The 12,935-nt window shown below is 38.9% G+C and overlaps 1 protein-coding gene across 1 annotated transcript; it reads left to right on the top strand.

Moving 5' to 3' along the window:
• Window positions 1-2,218: 2,218 nt before the first annotated feature.
• On the top strand, window positions 2,219-12,606 carry LOC114146215 (calcium-binding mitochondrial carrier protein Aralar1-like). The gene is made up of 18 exons (XM_028020089.1): window positions 2,219-2,407; window positions 3,069-3,122; window positions 4,551-4,696; window positions 5,054-5,169; window positions 6,179-6,318; window positions 6,429-6,575; window positions 7,340-7,478; window positions 7,587-7,680; window positions 7,833-7,917; window positions 8,516-8,597; window positions 8,687-8,845; window positions 9,096-9,148; window positions 9,606-9,686; window positions 10,052-10,192; window positions 10,320-10,458; window positions 10,877-11,035; window positions 11,121-11,211; window positions 11,625-12,606. Exons 1-18 carry the CDS (start codon window positions 2,396-2,398, stop codon window positions 11,836-11,838), a joined length of 2,052 nt encoding a protein of 683 aa, XP_027875890.1. The 5' UTR covers window positions 2,219-2,395; the 3' UTR covers window positions 11,839-12,606.
• Window positions 12,607-12,935: the final 329 nt, after the last annotated feature.

Here is a 12,935-nt window from a genome sequence, read left to right as displayed (position 1 = left end):
GTGCACCAGATTTCCTTAATTTTGGGAGATTGGTGATCAGTGGATACCTACAGCTACTGTGAGAGAGTCACATGGACAGACCAGCCCACCAGGTCACTTATCCACACGTTTGCAGTTAACAATAATCAGTCCACTGTTGCCAACTCAGTTATTTTCTTTCTATATTTAGCAACATTTCAGACAAAAACAATCAGTGTTGGCCAAAACTGGAATCGGCAGGTCAGGCTTTTTTAAAGATTGGTGATCAATCAGCCAGAAAACTGCAATCGGTGCACCCCTACTGAAAAATACAAACAAGAAGATACCAGCTGTCAGTTGACCCCCTGTATTTTTATCCCACTTTTCATGTCAATGGTAAATATTTTTTATATACATGTTGGAGGGTAAAGAAGGCCAAAGTTTTTTCAAGTATAATACTTTGTTGGTAATATGTTCTGATAACAGTAATAGCAATATTTAACTGCCACAATTTTAGTTAATCTTAAACATAAAAAACACTACATTTTGATTTCATTAAGAGTAATGTACATTATCTGAGAAAAGCTTAGAAAATTAAGTCACATTAAAATCAGGTCTTATAGACCCCATTTTCTATATTATACCTCCTCCTTGATATTTTTACAATTATCTGTTACTATGGCCCCTGGATTTATCAAGACATAGCCCCTTTTTATTTGAATTGTCTTGACATGATAACATGACTGACGTAACCTGAAACAATAATTCCTTTTAAATGATTTTTTTTTCTGTCAGTCTCTCTAATTCACTAAGTTCAATTCATTGTTCAGTCTCGGTTTTTGGCGTATCCATTCTAAATCTTTCAGTCAAATCACAGAGTTAAGTGTCTGTTACTCCTATAGTTTTCAAATGATTAAGCCACAGCTAAGGCCAGAAATGTTTAAGCCTTTTTGGCGCCCTCTATTGAACATTATGGGGAACTGTCAAATGTGTTAAACCCACCTGCACACAGATTTAGCCGGAAGTGTCAGATAACTGGAGTAGATTTTTAAAGTAGCCATTTCTCCCTTTTTGACTCCCTAATTACCAATTAAATAAAATGTCTCTTATATTTTAGTTGTTTTGATTGTTTAATTTCTAAATAATCAAACCTAATCACCTAGATAAAGCTAGGACTTTATCATACACGTCACATTGTATGGACACTAAAACATTATACTAAGCTATTGTAATACCAGATTCTAAATTTTGAGGTTAGTAGTATATTTGACCCCTTTTGTTGACCCTTACCATAAACAACTAAAAATACATTAGTTGTACATTGCCTCTATTTTAAGCACAGTTACATAACACAACCCCTGGTAAGTCACACAGCAGAGGGTCACAGCCTTATCAGTAAAAACTAACATTAGTCATATCACCTGTGAACACACACCCACAGTCAGTAAAGATAAACTGTTGTAAATATTATTTTAATAAAAGAAATCCTAAAAACACTTTAAAAATGAAATGTATGTTACAATAAAAAAAAACCTTAAAAATCATATTCAATTAACTGCATAAAAAAATATAGAGTTAATAATAAGTGATACAGTTTGGTCTTCTGCTTGAATAATAATTGTTAAAACCTTTACTAAAACATGTGTGTGCTAAGAATAGTGTTTCAATTCCAAATACAATGTAGCTTATTATTAAAAGTATTTACTTTCTTTTTAAATTAGATAAGTGCAAAATGTTTCCAGCCTGTTAAGTAATCATAATCGCACTATAATTAGCCATTTATTTCTAATTGTACCGTCTTCTCTAGCTATACTAGAGAAGACGTCTTTTGGAACATACTTTATCCTTAATTATTTAATTGAAATGAGAAAGTGGTTCATCACATTGCAGGGCAGTCTTCCAAGTGTTTCTGAGTCAAACTAATGATTTTAAATGGATTTTAAGCATTACAAGCATTGTCCCAATTTTTATAAAGATGTAGTTAAATTTAAACATTGGACGTATTTCAGTGAAATAAATTCTTTTGTCGTTTTAATGTTTTGAACCTTCTGCTGTGGTTGCGCTGATCTACTTTCAGATTTGTTGTAGAGTATTGCTGCTGCAGGTCGCTATTGTTGACTAATAGTTGGGGCATTAAAAAATACTCAACTAATCCGCAGCTTGTTCACACACGCTGAGAGTGATGTAAGATTTCTCCCATAAACTCCTCTGTATTTGAGTGTTATCGCATTATACAAGTATAGTTTACCAAGTAAGACCTCCCGAGTCACATTTAATCCGAAATTGTTCTGTTTTGGTTATTTTTGTTATGGTTTGTGCGTTAAGTTTTTTTTTTATTTTTTTAAACGGTCGCTCCTCACTTTCCTCCTCAGACCTGGGGCTGAGGTGCGTCTGCGCTGCTCGCTCGCTCGCCCACTGCGTGTGACGTCAAACCAGCATGGCGGTCAAGGTGACTTGGGCATTGGTCTTTTATCCATTTTCCCACTTTAACTCTCGTAGCTGCTCGTGTTTTATGTTCTTTTTGCCGCGTATGAGTTACTGAAGCTCGGCTGCGCGGTCGTGTCCGGGCAGGGCGTCTACGGATGCGGTGCAGTAGCATCACTGGGGCTAACTGTCGTCCCTGTGGCGGTTGGCCTTGATGAGACATTTACTGCTCAGAATTAGCCGGAAACCGTAAGGACCCGCTTGCACGAGAGCCTGGTTAGCAGCAGAAGTGGTACTGCTTGTGTAGAGTCTGGGTTTTTGCTCGTACTCTTCGCCCCGCATTTCGTGGATGTAAAAACGTTAATATGTCGTGGCAGTTTGTCTCTCTATGCTAGCTTGCTACCCGGTTTGTCCATCTCGACTTCTTTGCCAGTGGAGTGTAATTTAATTTTGGCCACCTAACTTTTTCAGCTTAGCGACGACGAGCGCCTTTCTTTACCAGCTTTGACATTCCCGTGACATTTCCTGCTTTTGTTGAATGGAGTTAGCTCGTTTCGCTTTCTGCTGCGATGAGTGCAGCGCCTTGAAAAACCTGACTGAGTCATCAGCAGCTTGCTTGTCTGGAAACCTGACAACCTCCACTGTCACTGTTGGATTGCTTATTCGTTCTGTGTGTTTGCTTGTAGGTGCAATCTACCAAACGTGGGGACCCAAATGAGCTGAAGACCATTTTCCAGAAGGTAAACGCTTCAACGGGTTTTATTCCTACAAAAATAACATCAGTTGTGCAAAACTGCATATTACCAGTTTGCAAATGGCTTTCTTAGATGAGTAAAAGTTTTCACCAGTTGTCCTTGGCGAAGGACAACTGGTGACGTTGCAATCTACTGAGCTCCTTTTAATAGATAACTTTTTGCCTGGTGACATTATAAGATCAACAGACCTTGATCAAACTGGTATAAATAGGGCTATATGATTGATTTTTGTACATGAATTCAGATGATATTGATTATAATTTAGCACTACATCAATAAACTGTATTGAACTAAGTGCCTTTTACAGACAAAGCAGTTGAAAGTCTCCAATGAAAAGTGTAATTTGTGCTTTTTGTAGTTTACATGACTTTTAAATTATTTTTTTAATACTGTACTATCAGACAGTAGTTTCTGTCTGGTTCTCGTATCAGACAGTAGTTTCTGTCTGGTTCTCGTCTCGAGCTCCTATGCGTACACATAGCTTAAAGTGACCACTCTATCCAAATTGAAAAAATAATTTCAATTTGGATAGAAATTATTTTCTATCCAAATAATGTTTACGCCAGATCGTAAACCTGGCGGTACAGCGCGTCACACCAGTTCTCATACTATGTTTAAATAAAAATACTACAGTCAAACTAAAACTGCTGTCTACCAGAAGATACACAGCAAACGTGGGGCAGTGACAAAACCAGCATCAACGTTGTTGTTTTTAAAACTACTCAAATGAGCATTTTAAGCACTTTCCCTCCCAACCTGCTGCTGTCAGCTGCCCGAAAGCTCTTAACTAACTTGTTACATTTATGTTACTCTATAAAAAGTAGAATAGCAATATTAGATGCTGTTATGTCCAATGAGTATGTTTTCTTAAACTTAGCATTTTGCTTCAGTTTTGGTTTCAAACTCAAAACATCAATAAATGTTGTAGATGACTTGATTACAATTTCCTAAAACGTTTTTTATGAAATATTCTAGCAACATTGCTTTTAAAAAGGAAAAAAAACAACAACTAGCAATTAGATCATTTTATATGTTTTGGTTTAAATTGCTATTTAATTGTAATTATACAATGAGACTGTGTAAACATGGTGCTGCTGTGTGTGCCTACACCTTGCTCTGCTGTCTGCTGCATGATGAGTGTGTGTGACCCGGTGTGTGCTCTTTAAGCGGGTCAGCAGATTTTAGTGTGCTGACATTAACAGGTCAGATAACTGATGAGCTCGAGCCAAAAGCATCAGCGCACATTTGTTTGCATACCTTCACATGTGCCAAGACTCATGCGGTCAATGCCGTGCTACAACTACTGTATTAGCTACTCCAGTTTTTCAGTGTGTGAACCAAAAAAACAAATAAATAAAAATGTAACGCCTGAGTATTACTGAAAAGGGTCATCCGTCTTTTCTCTTTTGTTAGTACGCCAGTGTAGTGGACAAGGATGGCGATAGGTTCATGACCCCGGAAGACTTTGTCCAGAAGTATCTGGGACTGCACACACGGATTCACCACAACCCCAAAACGGTCCAGCTCATCGCCGCTGTAGCCGACACCACAAAGGACGGGTAAGTTGATGCAGTCAGCGCACAGACACACAAAACCCCTCGCTTATCATCAGTAATTCATTTCTTATGACATTTGCAGGTCAGTAGCAGTAATTATGCTTAAAGATAAGATAACACTACCTGTGACTCGGCAGCAGACCTTGTGTCATACATATACAGTAACCTAATGACCAACTAATGGCTGAAACATGCTGTTTAACCGTGTTCTTTTGCTAATATGCCTACGGGAAAACAGAGAGTTCTTTGTCTGATAGTGTTGTATGATCCAACTTTGTTCATTCCCTTTTAATTTTGCCTTCTGTTGTAATTGAGATAATTGATTTGTGCTCCTTTTTTTCAACCTACACACAATTGTAGGCTGATCTCATTCCAGGAGTTTCTTGCTTTTGAATCGGTGCTGTGTGCGCCTGACGCCCTCTTCATAGTTGCCTTCCAGCTGTTTGATAAGACTGGAACCGGCACTGTTTCATTTGGTATGTGTTTTTCACTTAACAAAAAATACTGTATGACGCTAAAGTGGTTTTGGTTTAAGCTTGTTCTTATCGCTGAAGCTTTTGGTTAAAATGTTCTTGAATTATTTCAGATTCCTGAGTAGGTATCCATTAAAGAAAATATAACATCTGGTGTCGAAAAGACACTTTTTATCTGAAGTGATTGTTTATCTTATGTTAAAGTTTATAACTTTCATTTTCACCTGACTACATATTTGTGGAAATCATTACCCAGCATAGAATTGTTAACCAGATTAGTCAGTGGGCACATGAGTGGAATTTTGTAATCATTCTCATGACCGGTTTCTTTCCTACTTTATTTACTTTCCTGTGTTGCACACAGGCTTTTTGTTGTGGCATTAACAAGATTATTTAGATATAGTTCAATTTGAAAATGATGCCTTGGCAAAAGTGTTCATACACCTTGGAATTTTTCACATTTTGTCATTCTACCACTACAAACTTCCATGTATTTTACTGGCATTTCATGTGATAAACCAACACAAAGCAGTGTGTAACTGTAAAGTGGAAGAAAAATAAAATTGAAAAATATTTTAACAAATATACTGTGAATTTATGTCCTGTACGTTTTTGTAAAATCCTAAATAAAACGCAGTGCAACTTATTGCAGAAAGAGGTCAACTAGCGTCTAAACAAAGTTCATCTGTGTGTAATTTAATGTCAGTGTAAATCCAGCTTTTCGGTAGCCGCCGGAAAGTTTTGTTAGGGAACATTCAGCATTATGCTGTGAACATATTTTTCCTCAATATGGGCAAGGTAGAATGGTCTAGTCAAAGTGGAGACTGGAAACCTATTGCAAGCCTTGAAAATTGACGTTCCCAGACACGCTCCATCAAATCTAATAAAGCACAATCCATTTTGTCAGGAGGAATTGTAAAAACTCTTCGTTTTTGTAACCTGATAAGGTTCTGTCATTTTGCAGAGCACTTTCTGTGCAGAATTTTATTCATGTCTTGTATTTTCGCTGTAGAGAATGCGCGAGACATCTTTAGCCAGACCACAGTGCACCACCACATTCCCTTCAACTGGGACTGCGAGTTCATCCGTCTCCACTTTGGCAACAACCGCCAGAAACAGCTCAGCTACTTGGAGTTCACCCAGTTCCTGCAGGTTCGCTGCATGCACACACACTTGTTTTTAACTTTGATCCCTGTCTGTATTCAATTTCTGTTGCACATTTTGATCGTTTCTTATGTTCGCCCTCGTGACGTGGTTTTCAGGAACTGCAGCTGGAGCACGCACGCCAGGCGTTTGCCCAGAAGGACAAAGGGAAGAATGGCGCCATCTCCGCGCTGGACTTCAGTGACATTATGTCCACAATCCGGCACCACATGCTCACACCCTTCGTGGAGGAGAATCTCGTCTCGGTGAGTGTTTTTGCGTGCACTGATATCTTCATTCAAGGTTACAAGACAGATGGACAAAAGTCAACCTTCAGAGTACCACAAATCTCCTCACTCAGCAAATCTTTTTCTTTTCTTCATTTGGGTTTCACGATAAAGTTCTTAAGATCCTTGAGAAATTCTTGTTGTGATCATCTTTTAAGCTCTGTGCAGAGCTTGAGGTGTTCTTCGAAAATACTTCAGACATGTCTCTTGAGTTTTTGTGACGTTAAAATGTGATTTACCTCATGTCTTAATAACAAACCAAACATTTTTTTTCCTCTTTTCACATGAAGAACCCAAAATTATGTGTCAGGTAGTATTGGAGCCAAATACGTGTATTTTTGGTTACTAGATGGAGCTGACGGCTCCTGTATATGAACCAAGAGGTGACAGGTAGTTGACAGGTGTTGAACCCGGAAGGACATACAAGTTTTTGACCGCTGTGGTGGAGTCATTGTTAACACTGTTCCTGTGTATAGTGGAATAAATGGATTTTGTTCACAAATGGTTCATCTGACTGGAACAAATTTGGAATTTGGACTACAAGAAGATCTTTGGGATTGACTTTACATGCCATCAACAGGTACAACGTTAGCCGCTCAGCACATCATAACTAAGCAGCAACGGATCAACGCTTAACTAGTGCAGCACTAAACTGGCTAATACAGGTAGATTCATTTCACTCTCTTTGAAATGAATAAATTAAATGTGGTATTGTGTTTTTTTTTGTTGTTTTTTTTCCCCAGGCTGCAGGGGGCAGCACTGCTCACATGGTCAGCTTCTCCTACTTCAATGCCTTCAATTCCCTCCTGAACAACATGGAGATGATCCGTAAGATCTACAGCACAATGGCCGGCACACGGAAGGACACGCAAGTGACTAAAGGTGTGAGACTGCATTGCTCTTTTTTAAAACAATTGTATTTCACCCTCAGATTCACAAGTCTGTTCATAGTTTGCAGTCATTCATTCCCTTCTTTCTCTGTTTCTGCAGAGGAATTTGTTCATGCTGCCAACAAGTTTGGCCAAATTACTCCTATGGAAATTGATATTCTGTACCAGTTATCAGGCCTGCACTCTGCTTCTGGGTAAAACCTCTTCTACTCGTTTAAAGTTTGTCACTTAATCTGACAAATTTTCTTCTGAAAATACCATTACTGAATTTATTGGAATTTCCAGGAAATATTCTGAGCTATTTGCATTACTGTGATGTAGGTAAATAATAAACAATATTTTTCAGACGTCTGAACCTGGCCGACATTGAAAGAATAGCTCCACTAGAGGAGGGCAGTCTCCCCTATAACCTGGTTGAATCCCAGAAACAGGTGGGATTAAGTGCTCAAGCATTTTGATTGATGTCACTGTAGATTTTTATTTTCTGTTTAATTAAATTATGCTATTTGATTTGCAAAACCATTAGTCAGCTTATAAAGGTATACATCTTTATTAGCTAAAATATTTATTGTATGCCTGTAATTGGGCCCTTCTGGACAGCTCATAAACAAAAACATTTTTTAACAAATAAGAGTTAATTTATTTGGAGAGAAGAACCCATTAGTTTCTGACATAATTTTAGCATTTTGCTAAATGCTTCTTCGGGAGCCTTTTTTTTTTTTTTTTTTTGCTCTTTGTTCCCTATTTGCACGCACCTCATGTGAGTATTGCATGATGGGACAATGCTAAGGTAACTTAAGACGTGTTTTATGCAGTCTGTAATTCGATTCCAGTTTAAAGCATGAAAGGGTTTAAAAGTGCAAAATGATCAAAAAAGATGTCATTTATGTTTAAATATATTGAGGCAGCAAAGCTTCTCACACTTCAGAAGACATTTGGTTTTAATAGCAAAATACTTATATATATATATAAACTTCAGAGTTGTTGATCTACATTTGTAAAGTCACATTTCTGTTGTATTTCCATCAGTCCCACGGGGAATCTTCCAGGCCTGTGTGGCTCCAGGTTGCAGAGTCGGCCTACAGGTTCACTCTGGGCTCCATTGCTGGCGGTAGGTTATCCTCAGACCAGTCAGTCTAATATGTATATCTTGGGATCAGTTATGCCTGACCTAAAAAATTATTTTTTTTTATTCTAAAGCCACCGGAGCCACAGCAGTGTATCCAATCGACTTGGTGAAGACCCGAATGCAGAACCAGAGGTCCACCGGATCATTTGTCGGAGAGCTGATGTACAAGAACAGCTTCGACTGCGCAAAGAAGGTTCTCCGCTACGAAGGTTTCTTTGGCTTCTACAGAGGTAGGCAGCGCTCCCAGTACTTTCTGTCTAATCTCTTGTTCACATTACAAACCTTTTCTTATTCATATGAACTTTAATGCTTGTGTTTTTATGACAGATTCTTTAAAGTAGTAAGTCAGACCATGCAACTTCTTGTTCTCGTCTTTCAATGTTCTCACCTACTGATTTATTTTATTTCCTTTTAATTTCACCTACACTGCTATTTTTTCTGCTTTTGGTAATGGCCTAAGCATCATCTGTCACTCCACAGGTCTGGTTCCTCAGCTCATTGGTGTGGCGCCTGAGAAGGCTATCAAACTCACTGTGAGTGTCTGCTATTTTTTTCCCATCACGTTTACATTCAGACTGATATTTATATTATTCTAAAGATAAGATACACCAGATTTAGAACCTTTAATCAAGATTGTGAGAGATGCTGTCACTTTTATTCCATCCTGTTTCTACTGGCAACATGTGTGCAGTACAGCTTACTTATGTTTAGCTTTGTTGTTCTTGCTGGAAGGTGAAGGTATTGCTCAATGATTAACTTTTTCACATTTAGTCCTGATAAAACCAGAAACCTTATTGTGTTTTGCACACAGTAGTACATTATTGTGAAAGTGAAAACAAAAAGATCAAGGTTTACTGAATAGAAATGCACATCCCAGTTCAGATTTTGAAAACCATGAATCCTTTTCCTTCTATTTCAGTTATGTATTATGTTTTATGTCAAATAAATGGATTAAAGTGTAATTTTCTGTTTTGTATTTGTCTTTCACAGGTGAATGACTTTGTAAGAGACAAATTCACAGACAAAGACAACGCAATTCCTTTATTTGCTGAGATTCTGGCTGGTGGTTGTGTAAGTACCAAACAGTTTTTTGTTTTCCTTAGAGTGCACTTAATGAATAAGTTGCAGTTTTATGATGCGTTCTTAACTTGCATGAATACCTTTTTAAAAATCCTTCACTATAAGTAGATGCAAAAAAAAAAATGCTTCTAGAGCAACATTTCAGTCCACATCCAAGGGAATATGTATTTTTTTCCTTTGTTTTTGATAACTTTGCTTTAAGCTTTACACACCTTAGAAGGCAACGCAAAGCTTTCATCTAAATTCAATATTCCCCTTTGAGCTCAGTGAAGTTTAATTTTAAAGAACTGCTTCCCAGCTCGTCATTTTCTTTTAAATAAAACGAATAATAATCCCTGGTCTCTCCATTAATTCAGGCCGGAGGCTCACAGGTAATCTTCACCAACCCTCTGGAGATTGTGAAGATTCGCTTGCAGGTCGCAGGTGAGATCACCACTGGGCCTCGAGTCAGCGCTTTGAGCGTGGTCCGTGACCTTGGCTTCTTCGGCCTGTATAAGGTCAGTGCAGAGAGGGTTGTTAAACTGTATGACAGCAGAAATCTTTTCATATTTTCTCCTTCTGGCATTTACACTTGCTGTTTTTTCACCTCCCCTCTTTCCTGTGGAATTCATTGTGTCTTTTCAGGGTGCTAAAGCTTGCTTCCTAAGGGACATTCCCTTCTCAGCCATCTACTTCCCTGCATACGCTCACCTTAAGACTCAATTTGCTGATGAACAAGGCAGACTAGGACCTCTGCAGCTTCTTAGTGCTGGAGCAATTGCAGGTAACATAGAATTACAGTTGTTACGGTAACCTAAGTGTTGTGGAAATTTAGCTTGAGAAAAAAATGTGTCATGATTATGTTAAAACAAATTCTTTCATCAGGTCAAGCAAAGCTGGTTATTTAGCTGGAAGAATATTGCTAAAATATGTTTTCTATTTTAACTCTGCACTGCAGAACTGACTGTCTCTCTGGCCTAATCTGTGTAGCTGTATTATTCAAAAGTTGAGGTTGTGTATAAACACAGTAAAGGATTACTTCAAAACAGAGTAGGTTTTAGTAAAAAAAAAAAAAAAGCCAACTAGTGTTATCAGAAATCCTCCTTTCATCAACATTGATAACAGTTGTTTGCTCTTGAGTGCTAAATGAGAAAATATAAACAAAAACCATATTTTTAAAAATATTTTTCATTGTTTCCCAGGTATCCCTGCGGCCTCCCTCGTTACACCTGCTGATGTCATTAAGACGCGTCTGCAGGTCGCAGCACGAGCAGGACAGACCACCTACTCAGGGGTTGTTGATTGCTTCAGAAAGATTATGAGGGAGGAAGGGTTCAGCGCTTTGTGGAAGGGAGCAGGAGGTGTGTTTCTCTCTGTACTCCTGAACACATACACACTTGTACTTTCCTTCCCACTTAAGATGCCATGTATCTTTTCCTCCTCTAGCTCGAATGTGTCGGTCCTCCCCTCAGTTTGGTGTGACTCTGGTGACTTACGAACTTTTGCAGCGGTGGTTCTACGTTGATTTTGGTGGACAGTAAGTTTTTGGTTTTGTCCTGTAATTAATTTTTTTTGTGTGTGTGATTTTCCTAAAGAAGTAAAGCTGATTAGACAGAAATTGAATAAAAATATTTTACTTTAAAAAATATATTTGAAAGGGTTACCAATTACCCCTTCAATTCATTTAATTACTGATGGGCACCGTCGAAAACAAAAGAGAGATGGACTGTAAACTAGGATTCCAGCCTGGAAAAATCAGGATTTTTAATTTAAGGATTTTTCAGGTATGAATAAAAGAGTATAAAGTATTGAGGGAGTATTGAATTTGGACACAAAACTCATAGGAGTCGTGGCAAACTGAAAAGTGATACTCTGGTTCGATTTTGATTTCATCGCTCATTTATAGATTAGAATACATAAGTGACAACTCATCATCTCTGCTTTCTGCAGTCGCCCAACTGGAAGTGAACCGTCACCCAAGTCTCCCAATTTAGAGCTTCCTCCCATCAACGCGGAACACGTCGGAGGCTACCGCCTGGCCGCAGCCACTTTTGCCGGAGTGGAGAACAAGTTCGGCCTCCACCTCCCCAAATTCAAGTCGTCTGGCGTCACCTCCATTCATCACCCAGAGGCAGCTGTCTCTGGTCCAGCGAAGGCACCATAAGTGCCAGCAGCTTCATATCGCCTCTCCACTACCAGGAGCCAGACACGTAGATAAACACAAACAAAAGCACACACACACGACTCCACACGTTAGGGACCATTACCATGGGATCAAACACCACCAGCCTGTTGCCCTCTCCAGGGTGACGGTGTGCTCCAGTGGTCAGCGGTCAGCTTGCGGGCGTGGATACGGGCGTGGCTGGAGGCCACCAGGCAGTCGGCCAGCGTCAGGAGAGGAGCGCTGACTGTGTTGCATCTACAGTGGCTGTGTGCTCCTGGGAACTCCATCTTTTTGTGTTCTTCTTTTAAAACGTTTGTGTAAAGCTGAACCTTGGGCACTCCTTTCTGTCTCTCATGAGTAGATGATTTTTTTTCTTCTTTTTTTTTTCTGGTACTCGGTATGAGTAGGACTTCTCTTTTTGGGCGGTGAGCATAGGATATATCCGATTTGATGTGTGCAGTGTGTGAGGTTTTTCGCACCGCCGCTCCTCACACAGGAGGCTACATACTGTATATATTGTATAACTGTACTGAGGAAAAGTTACAAGATCAGCTTGTATCATTACACAGCAGCTGTAATGCCATGGCAACGGTGGGGCCTTTGGTCCTGGTCTCTGAGAATCACTCTTACTGATGTACAGAGCTTTTCCTTTTGTTTTCTTGCTAAAACAAGAATCACGAGCGGAGAATTAGGTATTAATAAATTAAATGTATCTCAATTCATTCATTGTATTTTAAATAAATAAATAATCCATATGTTTTATCTTTATCTGTATTCTGAGTTTTTTTATTTCAATGAAAAAGGGAGAGCAGTTCTTGTTTCAGGAATATTATTACAATGCAAGTGTTTGGAAAGAATTCATCCTGTATGTGTAATACATGGTTAATTCCGTAGACTCTAGCTCTATTGCATCATGGAATGAGTGAGGGAAATAAAGATTGAGGTTTTGTACGGAGGAGGAAGGGGCAGAAGATGCACCAAACAGATTTTTGACTGACTTCCAATTCTTTGTTTTTGTAAAGCTATAACCCTGTTGGCATAGGCGTAAATCCCAGGGGGGATTCGGACCCCCACCCCGAATCTTGGCAAAGTCTAGA

The sequence above is a fragment of the Xiphophorus couchianus genome, chromosome 6 (assembly GCF_001444195.1).
Source record: "Xiphophorus couchianus chromosome 6, X_couchianus-1.0, whole genome shotgun sequence".
NCBI classification, from domain to species: Eukaryota; Metazoa; Chordata; class Actinopteri; order Cyprinodontiformes; family Poeciliidae; genus Xiphophorus; species Xiphophorus couchianus.
The sequence above is the reverse complement of the archived record's forward strand: the minus strand, read 5'-3'. Positions and strand labels throughout refer to the sequence as shown.

Bases quoted from the DNA above. Each gene is read 5' to 3' on its own strand.
- LOC114146215 (XM_028020089.1), top strand. The intron at 10,193-10,319 runs GTCAGTGCAGAG...GTGTCTTTTCAG, and splicing joins GCTTCTTCGGCCTGTATAAG to GGTGCTAAAGCTTGCTTCCT. The intron at 11,212-11,624 runs GTAAGTTTTTGG...TGCTTTCTGCAG, and splicing joins TACGTTGATTTTGGTGGACA to TCGCCCAACTGGAAGTGAAC.